The sequence below is a fragment of the Vollenhovia emeryi genome, unplaced genomic scaffold, assembly GCF_000949405.1.
Source record: "Vollenhovia emeryi isolate VEMERY1.0 unplaced genomic scaffold, V.emery_V1.0 DF939165.1, whole genome shotgun sequence".
Taxonomy (NCBI): domain Eukaryota; kingdom Metazoa; phylum Arthropoda; class Insecta; order Hymenoptera; family Formicidae; genus Vollenhovia; species Vollenhovia emeryi.
In genome coordinates, this window is record NW_011967201.1 from 1225089 (window position 1) to 1251530 (window position 26442).

A 26442-nucleotide genomic window follows, 5' to 3' on the forward strand; every position below is an offset into this window, starting at 1 on the left:
TCGTTCTTTCATTTGGCCGGAATAGCAAGCTGCTTTCGATCTGTACACGTAAGCCATTTAATTTGTATATTACACAAATGTTTCCGCGAACTGACAGTTTTTAGGTTAGAAAGGTGCAAAAGTGCAGAATCACTCCAGCATCCCCTTAAGAAATTGACCAATCACGGTCAAATATGAGTAGAATACGCGACTGTGATCGGTCAGTTTCTTAAGGCTTGGGGTTTAAATCACCACTGTAGATGGGCGCTGAGGGCGTAGCCTCCGCGGTAGCGCGGATTGGCTAAATCTCTATAACGAGACAAAAGAACGGGCGGCGGTAAACGTGCTGCGGTTTGAATGGCGAAAGGCACGCGGTTAAAATGAAGCGGCGGAACTAGAACGTAAATACGACAACTAAAGCCCGAAGTGAAATGCGCGTTCATTGCGTGACGTGAAATTCGAAGAGGGAAGGGAACATATTACCCGCCGCATCGTATTTGTTCTCGGGGCTGGAAAAATTTCTCTTTTAGCCGCGGCAACTAATTTCGAGGATACGGCAGGGCTTTGTATTCCTGCGGGAGACTGTCCCTCCCGGCGAGAAATAATCTCACGTTTGTCAACAGGGCGAGAAGAGCCAATATGCCGAGAGCGGGGTGTTTGAATGCCTGCCGTGCGCCGAGGGGTGCGAGTCCTGCGAGGACGGCTCGCCCTGCGTCGTCTCCCTCAACTGGCTGATGCGAACGGCGATACTTATCCTGGAGTGCTGCATCATCGCTTGCCTGCCAGCCGTCGCTCTTTTCACATGGAAATACGGGCATGTGAAGGTAGGTTAGCCCGTGGCGGCTCTTTACGTTGGACCTTTCCAAACTATCGATGGCGTCGTTTAGCCGGAAAATAGCGGGGACGTGTTCCGCCTCGTTTTCATAAATACAACATGCCGCGTAAGCAGCCGCTCTCTCGCTCCTCTTTAACTACGCCCTACATAGTTCGGTAAATATATCTGATGGAGAAGTCTGCGAATTAATATTAGCGCACTTTTCATCTCTTCCATCCAGAAGCTGGGAGGGGGGAGGTTTTTTTTACAGCAGTTTACAGCAAGTATCCGCTGCCTCTTAATTAAGCGTGCCTTTGAGACGAGGCAATAAAAGATTTCAACTTGTATTTCTTTAAAGTCTTTCAATATTTTGCGATATTACCGATATTTTACGAGAGAGAATATTCCCCGTTCGTTCACAGGGAAGGGATTTTGCGAGCCAATCTTTGTATTTCGCAAACTCAAAGCTTAATTCCCAGAGCTTAAATAAATCCGAACAATAAGTTCGCAAAGAACGGAAACGCGGAGTATATATACATTTTTCTCCCAAGGCGTCTCTCCGCGTAAACGCGAGTCAATAAATTTCTAAAGTCGCGATAGCTAATAGAGAGACCGTGTTCCACAAGCGGTATAAATCTCTAGTATGCAGAGAGACAAAAGCCCAACATGTGCCCAAGTTAATGTCCGTAGCGAGGGTATCTGTGTAGACGACATTCCGTCGAAAATCCATTATTTATGCGGGGGTAACATAAGGCCGCGCAACGTCCGCAGTTGGACGGCCTTTAAAGCGACATTATGATTTATTATACAAAAATGAGTTAAATTCATAATATTTCGCGAGTTACGTTACACGTTAAGTTATTCATTTTAAACTCGATTTGCTCGAGGGTACCCGACCCGCGAGTGGTCTCATTTTCGCGTAACATTGTCTCTTATGCCTGGCGCATTATATACATACATAAATATTTATGCTTCAGAAAGGCAGCGTGATATCCTATCGTTTTCCCCCGCGCGAGTTCTATTCTTAGACTTCCGACACGTTCAATCCGACAGAGAGTCTTTCGAACGGGAGGATATCTGAACGCAGTGACAAAAGCTCGGCGGCAGAAAGAGAGTGCCGTTGTCGCGTTACGGCTTATCGCGACAGCCGATCGGATAAATCGAGGTTAACACGTTAATCCTGTTCAGCTTAGATCGCAGCCTCCGATATCGCGCGCGATTATTCGGAAGGCCCTTATCGCACAGGTGTAAAGCTACCGGAGATTGTGTATAGGGTCTCTTTAAACGATATCTGATGAACGAGTGTATCACGAGCCGATAATTATGTCACGATGCCCCGTACACCTCGCGATTATGCTCGCGCCAGGATTGGGAGGTCATCCCGGTAATCCGGTGTCAACCAATTTATCTGGAACGGTCATTCCAACAACTTTTCTTGTTTCGCTCGTGAAATATCATATCGTACCGATTATAATCGCCGTTTGCGATAAATTTTATCGCGTTATCGCAATTGTATGTTTGTACGAATTTTGATATTTGTCCGAATAATTATCGACGTTCTCTCAAATTATGCAACCGCGACGGATACGGATAAAGTTTCGAGGACGAATAAATCGAACGGGTAAATAAACATGCAGATACGGGGATCCTCGCTCGGCTCTATATTCAGATAAATCCGTTTTTCGATCAAGAGCTTACTCTGAATATCGGCTATCGGGCTTTCTTCTTCGTCGCCGACGCTCTACGAATAAAATTGAAGCCCGTCTTCATATTAAAGGCGCGATTGCGAGGAATCCTTTCAACCGCGAGGTGTTAATTAGTCCTTCTGAGGACTCCCAACACCTCCATTCGCCCGAGCCCTTGGGCTCGTGAAATAGCACCTCAGCCTTTGCCTTTAACGAGGGCGAAGCGCGGCCGCGCTACCGTTCGGCCTGTCTAGATATCAAAGACGTACTCTCGGATCCGACACTAATTAACGCAATAATGGCACGTGGCAAATTTCCTCCGTGTTTTTGCGTTGATAATGATCCGGAAATTTCGTTATTCGAGAAAGGCACGGACTAATGATGCCCACGAAGGAAATATAATCGTCCCGCGAGCGATGCGGTTTTTTGACAGATATTTTTTAAATAAAATTTAAAACATTCGACTTTATTTCAAACGAAAAAAAATATTTTTCCGCTATTATTTACAACCTTTTCCTTCTTCTTAATCCTAAACTTTCAATTCCCTGGCGATAAAAGTCTCTCTCGAGCCGGGGAATAAATCAAGCTCCCTTTTATGTCGCATTATTTATGGGATGACGCACTACGAAATGTTTCGAAAAATATGAAAAAATGGATGAAAAAAACGACTTTTCCACTCTACCTTGGACTAGTTTCCTATTAAGTTGATTACGCAGTCTTGAGTTCCCGCTTTTCGTTTTTTTTTTTAACGAACGCATGTGTGCCGTGCATTTTTAACGTTATTGAATACTCGATGGAGCTTCTCGGTGCTGAGATATTGAGATATTTATAACACGGAGCCTGGCCGCATCTTTTTTAAATCATGCGTACCTTTAAATCATGCTAGTCGATGGGCATAGGCATAAATCGTCCCGCGCGCATGAAACCGCCCACTTTTGCGGGGCACTCGCGACATCGCGAATGCGAAAAAGCAACATGAATAGTTTCCCCGCGCGGATCCGTTTTAATTGAAAGCGGCGGGTAAAAGGAGTTAAGGAAGGAGGAGGAGATGGTCGCGGTGGAGATTCTGCTGCGCGCTTTCGACGATAATTTCGCGGAATTTGCGACGAGTCGCCCCGCTGAATCTCGCGCAGAGAAACGGCCAGATTTTCCGTGGTATACTGTCACCGTAATCCTGAAATTGGTGGCGTCGAGCCATCGTCGCCCGTAGAATGGGGCTCCCTGCCTCTTGATTTTCCTCGGATGGGATCCGAGCCTGAAACATGCGACGTGTCCTCAGAATCCCGTGCATTAAAATTGCGCGTGGCGTCCTGTAAGCTCCGGTAAAAAACGATTCTATGCGGGAGAGAGGAAAAGTATTAGTTGGATCAAAGGACTGCATTACCATATATAATTCTCGTATTAATTAAGTAAGGATTAACGCGAGTCTTTTAATCAGTCCGATGCACGCGATATCGGAAGCGTAAACGCGCCATTAACTTCTCAATTTTTTCAATTATTCCTCTCGATTCAAAAATTTTTTTACATTTTAATAAACACGGTTCTTTTTATTATCCAACACCCCTTTTTTTGCTCGTAATTTGGTTTCAGCTCCTCATATTTAGCTTTGCTTTTAACGAGCGTTTATTATTCAGGCAATTCAAAATTATTCCTCTTTAAATCTTTATACGAGAAAAATTTTACCCCACATTTTCGAGTTACACTTTCGGGCAGTTTGGAGACATCTTGTGTACGAGAAATAGTGAGATAACAATAGAGATGTCTTGGGAGAAATTTTTGAGCGCAGAACGCGATTGATAATCCGAGTCGAAATTTTGGCCCTGTGTTGTATGTAAATTTTGTGTATGTTACAATACACAAAAATTGTCAATAATTGGAACGCTATTGCAACAGCATATTCCTGAGACTAAATCAAGTAAAAAAAGTCCTGTACTACTTTTCCCTGCGAAAAACAGTTGTCGAGATATCATAAGCTAAACGTTGAAAAAGTTGTAAATTTTCTCTTGAATATCTCAAAAGGTATTAGGCAAATCAAAAAATGTTTTGAGACAAAAGTTGTTCATATTAATTAGTAGAAAAGGATAGTATAATAAACAATAGGGGGTTCCATTTAAAAAAACTATTGAAGGTCAAATTAATGACACCATCTTACGTCCCCCTCGAAAGCAAACAACTTTTGTCTGAAACATTTTTGTATGAAACTTATAGATTTTGAGATATTTCAGCGGATACATTAAAATGGCCTACCCTGTACAGTAGGATCTGTGGCAGTAAAAAAGGTCGAACTACAAGTACAAAATTTATTCCTACTTTAAAACTGATAGTGTCGGAAATTTCTACTTTTGCCAATTTAGCATTAAAGTAGGTTCTTTTAAGTGGGAGCTAAAGAAAATTTTGAGAATTAAAGATTCAAGGGAGCAGTAAAAAATATAATGTCATCAAAGTAGGTTATTGCCGGTCCATGTAAGTGTATATAATCAGCTAAGTAGGTGTAAATTATCCTTAAAAGTGTCTTTATAGTACCAAAATTTCGACTCGGGAATCCTATTGAAATATAATTGCAAAGTGCCTCGAATCATCTATATTTTATCATCGCGTGCTAATTAAGGAAAGTGGAATTAATGTCTTCATTACGGTATGGTGTGATTAAAGTCGAGTATGTTTTAATTAGATTTAGATGACGGGACAAAGGCGGGCGGAATAATCGCTTTCTTCTTTCTCTTAATAGCCCCCCCATTAATAAATCTGAGTTGGAAGATAAACGGCGTGGCGCGGCGGTTTAACAAATTCGGAGCGCGAGGAAATTCGGCCGTTCGATGTCCTTCCATATTCGAGTTACGATTTACAAGCGTAATATCGCGGCGTAATCACTCTTATGAAGTGGCACATGATATACATACAATACATATATGTGTGTTCAGATAATGTATCCCGCGGTCGTAATAATCGTCCACGTCTGCGGGCGTAACGTGGATTAAATCGAAATCAGAATAATGGAACTCGGGTGTATAACGGATTCCTAGAATTCGCGCTCTATCCTTTAAGCGAAACAGAAGTATCATTTTCTTCCATTTCGAGATTGCTTTGTTACGAAGGGCCGAGGGCTCGGCGTGCCCCCTAATGATCCGGGGCTCGGCGGGTGCGATAGAGTTGAAACGGCGCCTTTTAATTAATTACTTAATGCATGTGTGTTTCGGTAGTCGCGAATTCGTGAGCACTTAAGGATGTGCTAATTGAAATGCTATTCTCCGAAGATCAATCCCGTGTAAGTCACCCCTTAACGGACGATCCGGAGGGCGTTGTATTAATTCATGTTGCAAGTTGCTGCCGCGATATCCCGCTCAAGTTTACACTCAAGTTCATGCAATAATAATACCCAAGTTTGTACCGTAAATTGTATGAATTTCAATCGCACCATCGTATTCAACATTCGCATTAGCCGATGTCTGGAATTTCACAGCTGGGGCGAGTTTGTTCCTGCTCTTTAGATTTCAATTTGAAATTCTGAATTTGCAATTTCTAATTACAAACTGGGTAACCATTGTCGTCGGGTAAAAGAGAGACAGACAGACAGACAGACAGAGAGAGAGAGAGAGAGAGAGAGGGGGGGGGCAAATTACTTACGATTTGTCGGCCTTTTAACTTATGCAGTCGAAAGAAAGACAAGCTTCAAAGAGTTTTCGGAGGTAACTCCTTAAAGCGGTTGGATCGTTTTTCGTCGGGAAGGTCGTTACAGGGTACGTTCGTCTCCCGAAGAAGTTGGCGAACTGCGGATACATCCTTCCTCAACTTACCGCTTCGCTAATTCGTGCAAATCGCCTTTTGCCAGAAAGGAAACTGCACTTTACCGCTCGTAACACTAATAGCCTATGTAAGTCCCGGGAGGATTAAAAGCGCCCACCCCTTCCTCCGTCCTTACTTTCCCTCTCCCGTCTTTTTATTTGTCATCCACACAAGACGGAGGGCGGTGCAGAACGGGGTGAAACGGAAGCGACAAATAAGTCCGTCCTGGCGCGCGAATGAAACAGTCGGGACACGCGAACGGGAAATTAGCTTTGTTGCGGGGGAGACGAACTTTAACTCACTTTATTCGCTATTATTCTCCCCCCGGTGTTCGCGCTGCGGCGGATTTTGCGGCATTTCCCATCGCGATGCCCGCGACCTTTCCTTCACTTCAGCACGTTCCTTGAATATCGTATGAAAGCGCGAATGGATGAAACTAGGTGCGGCGCATTTACAACCCGTTATCAGCTTTAAGAATTCAGTTGGCGATCGCAATAATGCACCACTGACAATGAGGAGTGTCGCGCTTCCAGTGTCCGCCCGTCTATAACATGCCGCGCGGGCCGCCCATTAAATATTATCGCGTTACGAGTTTTACTGTATTATGCAAAGTATCCCGTCTTCATTAATATCGACCTCTCTTCCTCGGCAGACCGTCGGGGGTTGAATAATTTATGAGTTGTAAAGCAATTGATTTAAATTTACAGATATCGCACAAATATTGCGGTTTCGCGCAACAGGATCGCTTTAATAGAACTGTAATTTGTGAGTTAAGAGAGCGCCGGTTTACACGACGCTTTTCTTTATCGGCCACAGGCATGCCATTCCGCTAATGGCTAGTAAAAAAGCGCCGTGTACATATTTCAAGACGCCGGTAAACTAACTTACTTTTTTCGTCGCCGGCCAGCACGTTAGCAAGTTAAAATATTCCAAGCTGATAACGCCACGCTAGTTTTTCCCCCCCGCAAAAAGTGTCATGTAAGTTGCATGCGGCTGACTTTTTCGCGATTCACGGGCAGATTTTAGGGATAGTCTCAAAGGTCGCGTTTGCGCCGAAACTGTATCGTCGTAATATTCGTTGCTTCCGCGAAGCGCAAGATGTTATCTAAGAAAGTCCGCGAATACAGAAATAAAAAGTGTTTAAATAAAAATTATTTCACTTCCGCGGCCGCCTTTAATCACCTTTTTTTCCCCCGTAGGATTTCTTCGCCCGCAACAACTTGCGAAAATATATTTTTTGCAACTACGTATTTTTTATCTGAAATTTTTTTCGGTATTGACAAAAAAAACGAGTAAAATATAAATATTTTATTTGAAGATCGAATAGAGGATATCTAGTGCGCCTCCAAATATTCAAAAATATTTTTAGCGCGACTGTAAATACCGATTTCACTATACTTTTTTCTAACTTCGAAACAAACACGCCGCAGTGCCTGATAAAACGGATTGTGTAAACTGTGCTCTTTGATCGCAATCCCGGTAAACAAACAGATTTTGTTGAATAGAATAAACTGAAGTGAACAGCGAGACCGCCAAGATACCCGCTCTATTCACCTGTGTATAACAAACATGTATATTTTGAATATAAACTTGGGTAGCACAATGCTGTGGAAACAGCTGGCAACATAAATAAAGCATTTGGAGGGAGATACTCTTAAATAACAGATAACACCGAATACCATTGAGAAATTCTCCGTTTCGTAGTAGCACCTTTGAAAATAAACATGATTAGCTTCGCTCGCAACATATTCCGATTACCGTAAGTAATTGAAAGAGCAAAAACTGTCCGTTCAATTTAAAGACATTACTTTCGCGCAAAATGGAACCAACGATAACTTAAAATAAGTCTCGACGAAGGGAGAGGGAGTTTTTTTTAATTTCTTTAAATTTTCGAAGCTTCCCTCGGAATATAAAAGTATGACGAGGAAAATCTTGGAGGTTTGCGAATTCGAGAAACGAAAACTTGGAAACGTCTCGAAAGGGTCAGGGAAGTTCCGGTCTGTATAAACAATCGCGTGGATCGGGGCCAGGTTTTGACAGACGATTTTGCGATTCCCGCCGGCTCTGCGCGCCGGCGGATGAGACGCGAGGAGAGACGCGATCTTCCGCCCGCTGCTCTCGTCGCGACGCTGATTTTATTTACGCGCGTTCGGTTCCGCCTCGTCGCCGCGCGAGTTCACAGGCCAGCGGCGCGTGAATGAACGAGCAAAATGATTTGTTGCAGGTGGTGCGAGCGGCCAGCCCGGTTTTGTTGCGCGTCATTGTCCTGGGCGCCTTCTTCATATATTGCACGGTAAGTGGGAGCCTTGCGTCGCGTAGCGTCGCGCCGTCTCGCGTCGCGACGCCTCGCCTTAGATTGTCCCAGGGCGTTTCATATTCATGAGGGTCTCGTAGCGCCGGCGTCCGATAACAAAGCCTCCTCACGCGTGCATTCGCTACCGCGCGCGCGGAAGCCCGCTTTGCTCTCTGTGCCGCAGCATCCCCAACGCGCCGGTTGCAACCGCATCTGTCGCGCGGCGACTACGCTCCTAATATATGCACGCGCCCCGTGCGCCAATTATGATAACGCATAATTCGCGGTATCGCCGCACGCATCGGTCGCGAACGCCGTGTATTCACCAGCTATTAATGGCCCTCATGCTCTGCTAATTAAAGCGGACGTGCCGAATGTATCATTGGACGGGACGCATCCCCCTTTCTCCCCCTCCCCTCCCCCCTCTCTCTCCTCCTCCCGGATGCATCCCGTACCCACACGGCCGTGAATTCCCATGAGAAATCTTAATCTATCGGCTTCCCATCTCGGCTGTAATTATGACTTCCCTCGCGATCTGTAAACCCTCAAAATGTCCCGGAATTATGAAGTAGTCGCTTTAAACTGCGTTAAATTCGAGATCTTTGCAGTTAAACCGTTAATCAGATTTCTCTCGTGAGTTCTCACGAAAGAGGGAGAGACGGTGAGAGAGAGAGAGAGAGAGAGAGGGGGGAAGGGAAGGAAGGGGGTGTCCTTAGTGCCAGAAGAGTGAAAGAATAACGCTTCTTGTTATTCATCGTTACGCTTATTACACGCGGATTATTATCAGACGGGGCATGTCCCTGCAACGTGATGGAAGTTGACCCTCCGCCCCCCCCCCTCCCACCCCTCTCGCTGTCAAGCGCGTAGATCACGTAGCAGCATAAAATAATTCCAGACATCGTATTCTGGGTTGTTCTGAGTTTTGACCCGTAGTGACAGCTGCTGTGACACGTATTCCGCGCACGTTCTTACGTGATATATCGGGTTGATAGCGGAATTTCTATCGCATTTCGCAAACCTGCTTTATCGAATCCGGAACGGATCCCGTCGGCGAGAAGTCATTTGTATAAACGTAAACTCCAGGGATCCTCTCACGTATGCGCGATCTACGATCTCCCACGCCCTTCGCCGGCACGACCCTAAGATACCTGCTTCGAGTCGTCGCGGGGCGCGGGCGCTGTGTGAGATGCTTAATTAACGGCTCGCGGGACATTTAATTTAGCTTGATAATTCCCACCGCGCGCCACCTCGCAAGCGGTTACATCATTACTCGGGGTATCTCATGCAAAAAATTACGGCAGTCGCTGCGGCTAGAGAACGCAATCGTATTATTTCAAAAGCGGAAAGATCACGTCTAGGTTCGCTCTTGCGGCGTGCGTTGTAAATGAGACCGTTTTTTTTTCCAACATCCGCCGCTATTCTTGAAATCTCTTTTTCTTGCACGGACATATTTCCTGAAGGGCGGCGCGACTTTTTAATTTAATACCTTTAACAAAGAATTTTGCGGCAGGGAACGCCTCGAGTTTCAATGTATCTCCACATTTCGCGCTATCAATTGTATATGTTTCGATTAATAATTTATCAATTACAATGCAAATCGGCAGGAATAACCGCCCCGTGTATATCGCTCCGCTGCAAAACTGTCAAATGGCGAACTTTCAGCCGTAGTAATTAAACGGAAACTAGCACAGGCATTCAGTGTTTACGCGAGGTGTTTGTGCAGGAAAGTAGTTATGTGACACTCACTTACACCAAAGTTGTATACAGTACGTCTCTCGCGGATTGTACAATTTACTGGGAAAGTTTAGCTAAAGTGACAACAAGTATGTTCCCGGTGAATTCTGTATTCCCGCATTCGCGGCGTTCGGATCAACAAAAATCGACGTCGACGTTTGGCGCGCACGGTCTACCAGGGCAGCGGGACCCACCGGAAAGTAGGTGTAACTAATGCTATTTTCTGGGACGTATGAGATACCGAAACGGGCGCCATCGAGCCGCGAACGCCACGTGTAAGTGGCAACGTGACCCTCTCCGTTAAAATGGCGACGTGATTTTTCTCCCGTTGGAGTAATGGCACGGCCGTGAAGGGGTTGGTGCCGTGCTGGTGCGCCACGGCAGACATTTCGAGCGCTCCGACCCGGGGAAGCTCGTCGCTCGCCGGGATGGAAAGGAGACGTGCCTACGTAATGTTTGCCTCTTACGAGGTACGAACTCCCGGATGGCTTCGCTTAAACTCGAAGTACTATTCTTAATGGGGCGTCATTTGCTCGCTTATGGGGGGGAGGGCACACCGCCTTCCGTTTCTCACTAAACTTCTCGCGTTATATCTCTCCCGCCGAGCGAGAGCCGCCGGTGTAAATCGCGCGATACAGCCCGGGAGAGTCGGCGAGAGGCACCGGGCCGTCGAAATTTTGCGGTGCCCGCGCCAGCAGCCCCGTAATTTCTCCCTGTTCCCCCGTTCGCGCCGGGGCGTCTTATTAAGACGGAACTCCGTTTCGTAATTTTACAATATTTCCGGGTGTTCGAGCTTAATTTGCGCGCGTAAAAGGAAAAATTGCAGCAGTTGCTCCGCGAGAAGGGAATTTATTGCGCTTTTTACTATCGCGCGTATACTTTTCTTCTTCATTTTCATCACGCAGATGTATCTTTAATAGACGCGAATGCGCATTACGGGGACGCGTATATTTATGCAAAATCGCCCGCCACGTTTCGTTATTATTGATAGATGCTTATACATTATATTTCTTACGTTTTAATCATTTCCCTTCGCTATCTTATTTTCTTCTCTGCGAGAATCATCAGTCTCCGGGAATTCTAACATGTCTATGAATCCGTGTTGGCGTCCGGAGTTTATGCGATGTCAGAGCGTCGTGTTGCACAAAAGAAAAATCGCTCCAAAGTGCTCGTTCAGCGAGAATTCTGTTTTCTTTTTTCGCTCTGTATTCTTTCTCCGTGCTTTCCATAGCGGATTTCCCCATATTATTCAGATATTATTTCCACTGTGTGTGTGTGTGTTTTTTTTTTATATTAATAACAACGGATTTAGGAATAATTTCAGTTATATTACACGCAGCGACGAGGTAAAGAAGATTATCTTTCCCGCCTTATTTGCCACCTTCGAGGACGAAAATGGTGAATTAAAATTGAAGCTGCAAAATAGATACTTAGAAACTCATGCATTGAGATACACGTGAAATGTGTGATGGCATATTTTATTAATTATATTCATGTTTTGCCGCAATATCCGACCGGTACATCAATGTATCATTTTCGCATCGCCTATGTTAAACGTGAATTATTTAGATATTAGTTAATGATCAATTTCATCGTTAAATATATCCGTTCTGCATCTCTACCCATACATAAATAACAAGCGTACACAGATGACGATTCAATGAGTGCTCTCGTCAGAATTTCAAAGGCGTCTACCTAAAGTGCTTTAAATATTACATTCTAATTGCGTAATTACATACTCCGGCGGGCGGCGACGCCGTCGCTCTAACGAGGCAATTTATCGAAAGGACATTGTTAAAATTTGCACGATTAATAGAAATGGCCGGATGAATACCCGGGGGCGCGGGCGCGCATAGATGCCGGCGCGACGCACGCATAATCGTCGGAAATTGCTCACGCAGCATCCCTTTGCGGTACGCATGTGTTGCTTGTGTTGCAGACTATAGTCATGTATCCCAGGCCAAACATCATCACGTGCACTGTGCGCGTATGGCTACGAGAAATTGGCTTTTCTCTCACATACGGGGCACTCATGCTCAAAACGTGGCGGTAAGTGTACTTCACTTCTCGATGACATTACATTTCGGTCCATTCGTGACCATTTTCCCTATACGTCCCGTCGAGGTCAGGACCGTTCTCCATTCGTCAAACTTTTATTGCCAGTGACAATTTTATATATATATACATATATATAATAATAGTATAAAACTAATCGAATATATATCTTTCACGTGTATTTGATTAGTTATATTATTTATGTTCTGACGTCATTTCTCTTTCACTCAGCTTGAAAGCCTCCCCTCGCGTTTTATTCTGTAGTCACGACGTCTTATTTGAATTATACTTTGAGATATATGTTTTGATTATTTTGCAACTTCTTTAACTTTTAAATAGCAGCTTAGTGACGCCGTTCGTCAAACTTTTATTGCCAGTGACAATTTTATATATATAATAATAGTATAAAACTAATCGAATATATATCTTTCACGTGTATTTGATTAGTTATATTATTTATGTTCTGACGTCATTTCTCTTTCAATCAGCTTGAAAGCCTCCCCTCGCGTTTTATAATCCTGTAATCGAGGCGTCTTATTTGAATTATACTTTGAGATATATGTTTCGATTATTTTGCCACTTCTTTAACTTTTAAATAGCAGTGACGCCAGTCAAGAAATCAAGAATTTGAATAAGTGTGGAAACGACCTTACTGGCAATTCTTTATTATAATAAGTCACGACGTTTCGGCCAGTAATACTGGTCCTCTTCAGGTAACAAACTTACAAGAGTGCCTACAAATGTCTGAAGAACAGATAAGCATATGAACTGAATTAAGAGAAGATCTTGCGTAACAGAAAATAAAAGGGTATTATTTCTGTTTATATAATAAAAACTTACAATTTCCGACTTCTAATTTCATATCTCTAATTCGACGAATCTTGTAAGTTTTTATTATAATTAAAAAAATACCCTAATTTTATTTTCTGTTACGCAAAATCCTTATCTTAATTTAGCTCATATTTTGTTTATGTTCTTCAGACATTTGTAGGCACACTTGTAAGTTTGTTACCTGAAGAGGACCAGTACGCTGAAAAGAAAAATTTCGCTACCATAGCTAATCATGGTTTACTTGAAATATTTTGCTACCATAACTATAAATTTTTAAACCACAGCAAACGATTTGTTATAGCATCTAATACAATAGGCACAGTAGCAAAATATTTTAGCTATTACAACTAAATATTAGCTGTCCATATTTTACAACTAAAATTTAGTTGCCACAAGCAGTTTTTAGCTACGGCAACTACACTTTTCTTTCCGTGTATTACTGGCCGAAACGTCGTGACTTATTATAATGAAGAATTGCCAGTAAGAGATCGTTTCCACGCTTATTCAAACTCTTTAACTTTCTTAATTTAATTGAACTGAACTGTCGAGGCAAATTTTTACAAAATTCAATGAGAATTGATAGCTTTCTGCGACTTTCGTAATATTCTTTCATTTAATTAATTAATTTTATTAATTCTATTAATTTTCGAGGGCCCGCTGGGATCCGCGCGATATTTATAACCAGCTTTATTGTTATCGGCGAAACAAATAATAACAATACCATTGACGTCAGCTAACACGCCCGTAGAATATCAATGGATCTATTTAGATTTACACAAAAGTATTGCATAAAATACCGGCGAACCCCCGGCTGTTTAGAGCATTAAATCCGTAAAACTCTCTCGTCGAGCCACGGCTCGGTCAGTCTGAAAAGGACGAAAAAAAAAGTACAAAACGAAAATTGCTCGCGCAAACGAAACAAAATGGATCCGACGAGAGATCCGCGGTGTCGTGCTCGCAGGATATCCGTGATCTTCCGAGTGAAGTCGGCGAAGGCCGTGAAAATAACGGACGCGAGCCTGCTGAAGCGGCTCGGCATCATCGTCCTGACGTTCAGCGTGTTCCTGAGCATACGGACCCTGGTGGCACCGCCCGTCGTGATCGTCGCGCGGACCGCCGACGATCTCAAAGCGTATCTGTGCCGAACTGACTGGTGGGACCACAGCTTCACTACCCGTGAGTACCGCTGCGCTGCGCTTTGAAAAAAAAAATAAGGAAAAAGAGAGAAAAAAAACGGAGAGCGAGAGATATCGACTCGCTTAATCCTTCGCGCTGCACGCTCGGTGCCTTCGATACCGCGGACTCCTGTAATCGCACGCTGTATCGTGAGCCCCGGTGAAATATTAGCGCGCGCGGGGGCTACGGTACATATACGCGTACACGGAACGCAGAAAGTAGGCGGCATTGGATTAACTTTGCTCTTATGGAATGATCGATCCCTCTCCGCGCGCACGTAAGAATGCGATCGAAAGTTAGAGAGTTCCTGATGAATTAAACTTCCGGGCTCCGCGCGCTTTTCACCTCAAGCGCCTTGAAGCGCGCGCGGGAGCTTATTTACTGAAATATTTAATATAGAAAGTTGCGAGGCGAGTTTACGCGGAGGGGTTGAAGGGGAGAGGGAGGGATGGATGGTGCGCGAAATAAATAAGTCGGGAAATCCCGTCCCGAATTTTCGCGCAGTGGAATCCTGTTTAACGGGGGGAGACGGGGAGGAGGAGGGGGGGGAGGGGGAGGACAAAAATGCGCGAAGCTCCCGCGGGGACATACCGCGTAAATGAGGCGTGAAAGTGGGCATCCGTCTCTCGGCGTATCCCCCCCTGGCTTCGCCATATCCATAAGTTCCTGTATTATACGTGGCAGGTCGCATTAGTTCGTATTACCCACCCCCGCTGTCAGTTATACGCGCGCCTCTGTCTGCATCGTAAAATATTTACCGAGTCTCTATCATGACGCTCCTCTCCCGACGGAAAATTGCCCTTGGCGGTATATCAAATTAATTTACATTAAATTAGAGGCATTTAGCGATCGTATCGTTGTATGCATGCTCGCGCAGTTAATACGGCATTATGAAGGATTAGAGCGTATTAGAGAATACAATGTACATATATAATATGCAATGTGGAAGTCCGTGAAGCACATGTGAGCACATATTGATTTAGTAATACTGCAGATGGCCGAACGTGATTTTAAATCAAGATGGATAGTGTAGCGCGTAGCCGGCTTCGAGGAGGGAGGGGGGGGGGGGGGGAGGTACCCCGGCATTATAGTTAATTCACATTCATTCTGCCGTCAGAGAGCGACGCAAGAGGCATTACTTTTCTCATAGCGAGCGAGCGAGAGAGAGAGAGAGAGAGAGAGAGAGAGAGAGAGAGAGAGAGAGCCCAAAGAAACAGCTGATACGATAAATCTCGCGCAAACACGCCGCATCCTCTCGCGATCGGCATCCTCGCGCGGTTCGTAGAAGGCTCTTAATTCCTCAAATCCCCCGGATTTTTACATTTCGAGGGTTTAACCGTCGAATGCATAATGCAAAGTTATCTGATCGCGTTACATCTGACAGTTCCCAGGGTTCTCTCTCTCTCTTTTTTTCTTGCAATTCGAAAAACTTATAATTGCTCAGATCGTCGAACTATCCATCGATCCCTCCCCCACGGATTTGCGGAGTCGTAACTAGGGCGCAAATTGGCACTCGTCTCGACTTTCGCGCACGTATGCGAACCGCGAACGGAAGTAGAAAGTATTCCGGCCACACGCACGCAAATAACGCTAGCTACGACTCCGCCGGCCTTTGAGCAAAACATTAAGCCTGGCTATTGAGACTAATGTGACTTGGAATTTCACGTGATTTCAGTCGAGGTGATGTTCCTCGTGTGGGGCATCCGGTTGTGCATCGTAGTAAGAAAGACTCCGTCGGAGTTTAATGAGAGTCGATTCATTTCAATGGCGATTTACAACGAATTTCTACTATCAGTCTTCCTCAACGTTTCAATGTAAGTTCGCGCTATAAAACCTCCTTTTTACCTCCATTCATTATTCGAAATGACCGATTACAGCTACCGTCCGGGAAGCACTCGCGAGGCTTCGTCGACCCCGTAATTATTCGTAATACGAGACCGTTCGTTCTCGAGTCGTTTTCTCCGAACGCTGCGAGGGAGAGAGCTCTATCAAACCTTATGCATTCGTACGATTCCCCCAGTTGTGAGTTTACCGCTCGGCGGTGCAGCAATAAGGTCCCTTTACATTTAAATCTAATTAAATTCCTCGGAATTTTTATATTTCAGGAATTTAACCGCGGAATGCATAATGCAAGTCAATTTAGAGCGACCCTTATTTTAAATGTAAATACTGTGTCGGCGGTTTCTCAGCATGTCCCACCTTAACTGCAATTTAATGGCGGACTTCCTTGACGAATTTATAATCAACTTTTTTTCTAAACCGCCACCGAGATATCGCGATTTTTAATCACCGCCGGGATTACACGCCGTGGCGATAAATTCGTATAAACCGGAATGTAAATTTTGCTTCTATTGCCCGGGCGCTTCTCCCTTGTTAAATCTTCCGTCCGATTGTTATCCGGGGGGGAAAAAAGGTAGTCGCGTCAAACGCATCTGTCATTAAAACTTGATGCAATCAGGAATGTGGGGCGTTCCAATTTAAGAGATGCAATTTGAATTTACGAGACGGGGGAGAAACAAATAAAAATAACGGAAGATCTGGGACATCCATACGGTATAGCGGGCCGTTCTTACGTCACGATAGCGCTTCGTGCGGCTAACAGCTCTGAATAATTTCTTTCCCGTTGCTGCAGGTTGTTCCTGCAATCGCCGGCCAATCCGGATTTATTGTACATCATATTTTTCTGCCATACCCAGCTTACCGTCACATTGCTGCTGTGCCTGATATTCGGCAGTAAAGTAAGAAATATTATTTATTACAGGTTTACTATATGACCGGTCTGACGCGCGCATTGTTACTCGAGTGCGCCGATTACCTCGAACGAAACTTTTTACGATTTCGAAACACTATACGCGGTGAAATTATTCCAACATTAGAGTCACGCACTTTTATTAATCCGCGAAGCAATTTTAATAGCGAGTTCTGAGACGGATTTAAATTAGTTCTCCTTTCGTACGAGAGATTCGCGGAAACTCCAATCATTGAAATATCGAACATATCGGCAATTGAAAGCTGCAGCTGTAAAGAATTAATGAAAATATATATTTTCAAAATATTTGCGAGCAAACTTGATTCGAGGTAAACGAGAATAGGATGATATTTGATGAAATGCAATTGGTCTATAAATAAATTATTCTTTCCTTGTTCGAGATTTACTGGGAAAAGCAAAATAGAAGTTGCAGTATCGTATAAAGTTAAAATTCAATCGGCACGAATGAGATTGAAATCGCGCAATTTCCGCTTCGTTTTCTATTTCGCTTCCCCCGCGCTCTCTCTTTCTCTTTGCAAGATTACTGCAAAGTCCTCCCACTAGCTTGAATAGAAACCCGACGCTGTGTAAGTTTGGTTGTTACATACGTCGCATTTAACGAAGGCTTACGTGGTATTCCGCGACGGAGGGAAGGAGGAGACGATCGGCAAACTTTGCGGCGCGACCGGCAAGTTCCTGGGGAAAAGCAGTCGTCCGCAGGGTACTAGTAACCAGACCAACTCGATATCGCTTCAGCAGGGTAATTTCGCCGAAGAAAGCGACTCTGTCACGGTAAGCACCTCGGTAAGCCGAAACCCTCGGATCCCCCGGTCTCTGTGGAGCATACCGGAAGCTGTGCGCTTCCTCTTACCTAAATATAATCCGCTCTGGATTTAGATATACAGTGAATTTTGATTGTATCGTCCTAATGTTATCCTAATTTTCGAATCAGAAAGTTCGAATCAAAGTTCCAAAGTTTCAAACCCTCCAACTTTTAGAATCGTTAATCCACTAAGCTGTAAACTCTTTAGGGCTTAAAGCTTAAAACTTTAGAGCTTTCGGGTACCCTGGAATCCTAGGATATTCTAGTCCCGGGACCTTCGAATTTTGAAGTAGAAATAATGTTTGAAATTTTTTTTTATCTCGAAATTTTAGAAATCTCGAAAACTTTCAAACCGCGATGTCTTAGGACGCTTGTTATTTCAAACTTTCCGCACTTTAGTACATTTTAGAATACGGATGTGGGATAAGGGTGGCAAGGGGTACTTCTTTTCAGGAGGAGTTCCGTCGTTTGCTCAACCAGTTAGAGATCCTAAAGGAGAAGAACATATTATTAGGAAATCAGGAGTTATCCAGCAAACTGGCAGCCATGCTGGACGCTTCCAATCGAATCGAGGCTCAAGTATCCACTATTCAAGCCATTTCAACTAACATCGTTCAGTTGAATGATCTCAACAAATCGACGAAGGAGACTAATCTCGGACAAGCTTGTCAGGAGCAGACCCGGGCAGGTAAGGAAGAAACTTTGAAAAAACCGTGTGCTGAATTTTTCGCGAAAGGTCAGCGGGATTGTGAAATACATTGTAACCGTTTTTCAAGATTAGCACAGTCGGAAATAAAATCTCGTCAATAAAAGTTCTGCACAAGCCGAAGAAAAACGTTTTATTTATATGTACACATTTGGAGCTCGGAGCGAGTAGTCGGAAATAAAATCAGAGGAATTTTCCGGTTTAAAAATGGCACGGATTTAGGAATGATCGTGGCTCCGGGGACGGAGGATAAAATTAGAAAAAGTGGAAATTCTGACAAAGCAGTATATATAGTCTCCGCATATTTCATTTATATTTAAAGTTGCAAATTAGGGGACAAGAACGGGGAAATTGTTCCTGATTTGGACGGCAGGAAAAAGAAAAATGAACGGCATTATAAAACAAACCGTCCCGAAAACTGCCCGGCTAAATTAAATTTACTGTGGAAACCGGAAGTCTAAACGAGAGCTTTATTTATTGATTTCTCTTTCTGTCTCTCTTTGTGTACCCGTTCAGGATGATCTATTAATTTTTCACCGCATCCCGTGGAACCCTACGGGCAGATAATTCTACCTTTGTTTAGGAAATGGTTCTCAGGGTGAAAATCGATGTCGCGCATGTATTGAGAAAAACGGGCTCGGGGGGAAGGATACGCGGGACACGTCGAAGGATAATGAGACGTCGGAGTCGAGGAAAATCGGAAAAGACATCGCCGTATCAACATCCTCGAAGCACGAGGACCTCGGCAGGGAACTATGTCACGGGAAGGATGGCAAAGAAGCTGATTCGAAGGACAAATCCAGGAGTAAATCCGGTCACGCTAGGACGCACGCCATAGTTATCAACCTTGACGACAAGAGCAGGTTTTCCGAGGAAGTTACCGTGTAACGTTGTCTCTAAAAAAAAAGAAAGAAGAAACAGTGAAAATTAACACATTTTCCCGACATTTCTAATTAAATAGTAATTGATTTGGTCGTTTGTCTTCGTCAAAAATTCTTGTATGATTATTATAATAATTAGATTTTCGAAAAAAATTGACATTCGTCTGATAACAATCGATAAGTACGGAAATCCATAACATAAAATTAACGAAGAAATGTTTGCTCGTCATTAATAATCATAATCGATTCTACGAGGGGAATAAAAAAAATTCCAGTTCGTTCGAATTCACAAATTTATACCATGAATAATTTAAACCGACACTCGAAAGAAGTTTTTCGGAATTAATAAGATTGATCAATCTCTCGATTGCGATCGAGCAATTAATAATTCCAATGACAAGTCGGAAATTTTAAATGTTGAAGAACGTCTCGAAGATCGTTGGAATGATTTGCTGAAACAATGATTGATCTGAGTGAAAGTTAATTAAGCGACCGTTTAGTCATCGTGAATAATAATCGTTCGCATGTTAATGAGAGACTCGCGGCACATATCGATTTTTCATATTTTGATGTATATCAAGTATCCGTGGAATAACAAAGAAAAAATGGAAACGTTAGATTAATCACGTCGTTTGGCATTTTCGAGCGAGACCGATCGTATTCTAGTGCGTCATTAATGAACCGTTCATTAACCCTTAGGGAGTAATCCGCCCTTTCCAGCAGCAAATCGATCGCGGTCTACGGGCTTTCCAAGATCAAAATGTGCTTCGTCAGCGTGTTCGCGGATCACAAGATAGCCTGCACCTGTATTGTAATTATGTATTGATGTAAAAGCAAGTTGTGGGGATAAGGCTCATTAACCCTTTCCAGCTCCCCGATGACGCACGGTATTATTAAAATGATACGACCGTTTTAAATAATTTCCTAAGAACGTGTTAAATATACGCATATAAATGTATAATATAAAATGCGTTGTGTAATTATAATACAATTACGTAGGGTAAACTGATACGAAATGTGCATTAAACCATGTCGCATGATGTTACATTATATTGTATTATATTTGTCAGCGATGTTCTATTGTATTGTATTATAATCCGAGATTATAATTAAAACAATACAAATGTAAGTAAAAATTTATCTAGGGAAGCAAATCTCCTATGTAAAAAAAAACAATTTGGGCTTGAAAGGGTTAAGGGAAATAATTTTTTTATGCTGTCTTTTTCTTATGCTAATGATCTTACGCGATATGTGCAGAGATGTCGGTAATGATTCGCTCAATAAACTTACAAAAATTTTAATCGTTATATATTTAAAACTCTCAATCTGTGGAAGCGCTTGAATTATTTCACTCGTGTATTTTAACATTCGTGTTCCTGAAACGCTCAAGTCGATCCATCTTAGATGAATATTTTACCCTTACTTCTACAATTGGAATTTTACAAATACAAATGGAATTTTTTATAAACTCTTACTTCTACAATTCTTTAATCTTGAGTCAACAGAATTTCAAAATGGTTATTTACGCATTTCTTACATATCAAATTTCTATAAGTATCCAGTTCCGTTATTGTCCGACGACAATTTACATAAACAGTGATACAGAATAATTCATGTGCGTGTACATTGCTTGCTGTGACGTAAATATTGTACTTTAATAATTACCATCGTTAGCCGTGTAGCTTATTGTACGTATAGTTTAAGTCAACGCGTTGTATTGTAAATAATGAAATGCATAATTAATCGATCAATTAATTAATAAAGACGAGATGAATAAGGTTCAAGTCTGAAGAGCGATTTTGCATTTTGCAAAATAACAATCTTATGCTTTAAACGTTAACCGATCGTTATTAAAATAAGGATATTTTACAACTATTAAGATCGCGTAATTATTAACGTCAAATTTACGGAATACTTACTTGTAGAAATAATGTTATAAATAAGACGAATATTTATTCCTATGGAAATTGATTTTTGCGCTCTCTCTCTCTCTCTCTCTCTCTCTCTCTCTCTCTCTCTCTCTCTCTCTCTCTCTCTCATTTCATGATATTTGTGGGAAAATAGTTTTTTAATCCGCTCAAAGCTGTCCCGAAATCCAGCTTATTAAGCTAACAGCTCGTTATGAGACTCCCGAGAATCACAGGCTTAAGACTCGGGTTAATCTTTTACAGCTTATTTTTTGACGAAAAGACGATCGCAATGAAATTCTGTTCTCAGCTCGTTAAATTAAGCGTCGGTTACAGAAAGAGTCGGGATTATCAAAGATTTTCCGACTCAATCGGACAATTTCGCGCGGAAGACGCAGATTAAGGGATCCAGCGTCCAAGATCTATAGGACGGATTTACCTGCCATTCGCTTAATGAAACTTGCAAGCGGAGGTTTCCTCTCGAGCAGCACGGGATTGATGCGAGAGAAGCAGAGAGTCGTCTCTTCGCACTTCATACATACTAATACGGCACGTATTCGAGACCCTCGACAATCAGATGCTCAATCGCTACTTTCCCTCTTATCATTCCGTCCCGTATCCCTGCCAATTAGATACGTCTCCAATAAAGGATTCCCGCACTCTCAACGGCTTGATCGTTAACGCGAGAGAAGAAAGAGATAGCGGAAGAAACGAGAAGATAGGGGGAGCGGGGAAAAAAAGGGAAGTATTCCCTCCGTACTTCCGGCGGAGTCCCATTGACTCCGCCAGACTGGCTTCTGCCCACCCCGCGTCGGCCGGACGGTGTTTTACGAACTGCGTCCGCACAACGGATGTGCCAATCCAGTCCAAATTGCCTCCCCGATAAAAAGAGAAGGCATGGAATACGTGCCCTGCACGATACGTCGGGATCACGACCTGCGACGACGAGAGTCCGTCGTAGTTCCGTATTGATTTTCATGTAAGAATACGCGGATATCACCGCTGAATTATCGAGTGCCCGGCGCAAAAGAAAGGGCCTCTCGAGGCTCCTCTCTCTCTCTCTCTCTCTTTCTCGAAATGATTTGACCGGCAGAATTAGTCTTTTGATTAGCCCTTTGCCGCACGCGGAACGGAAGCGTCGACGAATGTACCTGTACCGCCTATAACGGTACAGGAAGATGGATTAGAGTGTTCGATTCGCGAGAATGTCGGTCGGATAGGCTTATAGCTCACGGCGCAGCAAAGTTTCGATGGGTACGAGTCGAGTTCTAAACTTAGTCCTTAAATCGATTTTGGTTTTAACTCAATTAACGCGAAAATCTGGCATGAAATGTGTTATCACTCATATCGTCCTTCACGAGATCTTATTTCTTGCGTTATCTTGGCTGTCGTTGGGTAATCGAAATCTGTTCCGAGACAGATGTTGCAGATTGTCTGTGCGTTTTTCTTTTTGTTTTTTTAAATATTTACTTTCGTGCCCTTACCTTCGGCGATGGACAACAACTGATCTCATAATTTTATTTTAATTACGTACAACAACGCAATTGTATTGTTATTATTATTATTTATTATTTTATCATTAAATTTATTATTAAATTTATATTTAATGATAAATTGAGAATGAATAAATAAATGTATTAATTTTATAATATAATAATGTACATAAATAAAGAAATGTTTAATTGTTATCTTTAAATTATCAAAATATGTATAGTTTGACAAAGCTAATATTTCTGCAAATTCTCTTAGTGTTATGGGTTGATTTTCAACCAATCTCGACACAAAAGTTAGAAGCGACTAATATTAAAATGACGGGAATTTGTGACTGAAAAGAATGTGGTACAGCTTTCCAGAATAAAAGCACGAAGCAGAAAAGAATCTTGATATATCTTCATACATCTTAATACATCTTCGCATAAAACATTTAACGTGTCCAATTTATCCGAAAGAAGGAAGGGAGACGAATTGAGAAAATTAGACAAACGATTCTCGATTTCTCAAAGATTATAGATCTCGAGTCTTTGCAGTTTCGCTCATCGTGTCTCGCTGGTTCTCTCTAATTCGCTCGGGTCAGATTAGAAAGGAAGAAGGACGAAGTTTAAGACAGACGAATAATCCCGTGGACCGAGGATTGAATAGTGTCGCGAAATGGAAATCCTCGTCAGTTCTTGTGGACGCACAAACGAATATATGAATGAGAAAGAAGGATAACGGCGGGGGCATCCGTTTCGCGGATGAATTCGTCCGTCCTTTTGCAAATTGACGTCGAATCCTAAAATACCTCTATCTCGAGAGCCGGATGTCAACAACTATGCGTATTACTACGGAGTTTGCGGACGGCCGCACACGCTCCGCGTCCTATATCGGCACGGGTTCCGGTTAGTTCCGGCGCGATTTGATTACCATTCCTCCCCGAGAGCGGTGACGACGATAAGCTTCGTTGCGAGCGTACACGCGCGCGCGCGCGCGCGAGCAGGAATTTCCACGGATTTTCCTACGGCTGGAGCCCGCGGGGAGGAAGATAGGATGGATGCATTACGAGCGGATTGCCGGCGCTCGTCGACGAGGGAAAGGGGGCTTTTCATATCCTGGCTTTGGACGTAGTCTGATATTGATACGCAAGCGAGAGCGATCGTCGTCGACGCGCGAACGTAGCACGCGCGCGGTAATTCCGCCGGATCGGCGGGGATTCGTGAGGCTGCGCGATATCGCAGCGTGTGCGGCGACCCTTTGAAGTCGAGAAGCGGAGTCGGGGCGGAGTGCGCTCAGCCCTTCCGCCGCGATACCGCGTCTGAATAGGGGATGCAAACACGCAAATTCTGATGAATTCCTCTCAAGGACGCCGCCGAACCCCGGAACGGGGCAAGAGCATTTTCGACGCCACGGACTCAACGTGAAAAACGATACTTTTCGCATTAAAGAGTTAAAGGGCTTAAAAAATCAATACTTGTGAAATATGACAGGTGTCGGGGGAAGAGTTCGACCTCTATGGTCTCGGGGACACAACAAAACTTGTATAACACGAGTTTCTAATTCGGGAAAGTTTTAAAATTAGAAACTCTTGCGGTATATAAAAATATAAAAGAGAGCTTAACTTTTCTGCTAGTCCCGAATTTATAGATGGTTAAATTTAAATACACTTCAATGTTTTATTACACTTTAAGGAAACGCGATTGAACTGTACATTGAAAATTGGTTTAAAAGTAAGAGAATTTCTTTGATTTTGCGGCGCTGACTGCCCACGTAGATGAGTCTATCAATTTTGCAATTTTATCATTAACAAAGTGACGTAATTAAGTCAGAATATTGGATCAGTTATATGCAATAACTTTTACAGAATTTTTCAGCAGCAGCCGAATGAGATTTTTTAACGACGCACGAGATTGGCGACGGAAACGAAACTGATCTACTGGGTGCAATGTAATTATAACGAAAATCGAATAAACCCACTGTTTCGTAATACTTGAAATGATGTGTGTCTCTTTCAATTATAGCTTCATAATTATGTAATTTAGAACAAATTATATTAATCCCCATAATTAATTAAGTATATTAATCCAGTAATCGAAACTCGTAATATTAAAGGCCAATAACGAGAGTGCGGAAATTTGTAGTTTCGCAAACGGCCGTTGTGATAACAATCATAGTAATTTCGCTGCTGAAATTTTGTTTGTTAGGAACGTTCCGTTTCCCGTTGCGAACTTCAGCTTTCAGAAGTTTATGTTAATGAAAGATCTTTAATCGGCACGAATTTAAATGTTAAAAATCAAACAGTTATTGAAGCGCGACAAAGATATGTAATTTGCGTCACAGAGGAAATTTGGCTTCGGATGCATCAACAAAATTGTTGACGCAATTTGTATCCTATCAAGTTTTTAAAATATTCTATTGGACGCCGTCCGATCTATCAATGTGTTTCCAGCAGTATGAAAGCAATATTGCCAAACTCGTCGTGCTTGTCATTGCGCTCTATAACTGTATCATCTGTTAATAATCTATCCCCGTTATGGCCGAAATTTCTAGGTATTAATTGTCATCCCCAGATAATAATTGATAGACGTCACGATCAGTTCGCGTATTAATTGCGTTACGTAGCGGTCGACGTGTCAGTGTGCGGCATCGACTGGAGATTCAATTTTTTCGAATCGAAATTTGAAGCGAGAGAAATGCAGTTACAAAGACAGAACGAATTTCAGAATGACGCGATATTCGCTGGAAGAAAAGAAAGTTGAAAATTACAGTCCGTGAGATGTGACAATCTCAGAATCGGATCTTTTGTAGTCGAGCAAGCTGGAATCGAAAGACATCGAGAATATTAACAAAAGATCGATCTTGCGGAAAATCCGAGATACTTGACGAAATTTCTCTGGGCTAGCGTTCTTATCGGGATCCGTATATTCGTAAATCCGCAGGCCTGATTTACGCTCTTTGAAAATCCGTCGCCCGAAAAATTTTCTTATCTCCCTTGGCCTGGATTCCCTTAAAAATTCGGCGCATCTCCCAATGATGCATTTGCGATGTAAATGGGACGGCAAGAAACAAATAAGTCTCGCGACAAAGGTCGTCACTCCGTTGCGAGAATAACGAAAGACAGATAGCGGGATAATCCATCCGTTTGTCTTCCTTAGCTACCATATAATGGAAAGCTACTTATTTCCCTTTCGCGGTCAGATCAGGGATTTACAGCCGCGAATCTGTAAAAGCTGATAGTCGGCCCGATTTCGTTTCGTATTCTAAAAAGCACTCGGTAAGCGGTATTTCGACAGGCGCTATTGATCGTCTGAAAGCGGTTTGAATTATTCACAAATCGGAGAGTACCTAAAAATCTAATATTCTAAAATTTTGGATAGAAAAATGCTCCCATAAAAATGTAAAGATCTGGAAATAAAAATAACCATGAAAATTCAGGAGGTATAAAGTTTTTTTTTAAAAAAACACGAGAGCTTTTCAACACTGTACACAAATGACGAGGAGGAGATTAATATTCCCTATGTAACTCACATTCGCTGCTTTGTAAACTCAGAAA

General features: G+C 42.9%; 1 protein-coding gene across 1 annotated transcript in view; it reads left to right on the plus strand.

The window, feature by feature from the left end:
- The window catches only part of LOC105564424 (probable G-protein coupled receptor 158), an 85727-nt gene extending 65108 nt beyond the window's left edge, over nt 1-20619 (plus strand). Inside the window, exons 5-13 of the mRNA XM_012016773.1 lie at nt 603-803; nt 8486-8554; nt 12228-12337; nt 14136-14350; nt 16026-16164; nt 16983-17088; nt 17724-17891; nt 18376-18610; nt 19212-20619. Of these exons, the coding sequence (XP_011872163.1) occupies nt 603-803; nt 8486-8554; nt 12228-12337; nt 14136-14350; nt 16026-16164; nt 16983-17088; nt 17724-17891; nt 18376-18610; nt 19212-19516 (1548 nt within the window). The 3' untranslated portion in view covers nt 19517-20619. The remainder of the gene's footprint in view (nt 1-602; nt 804-8485; nt 8555-12227; nt 12338-14135; nt 14351-16025; nt 16165-16982; nt 17089-17723; nt 17892-18375; nt 18611-19211) is intronic.
- Nucleotides 20620-26442: the final 5823 nt, after the last annotated feature.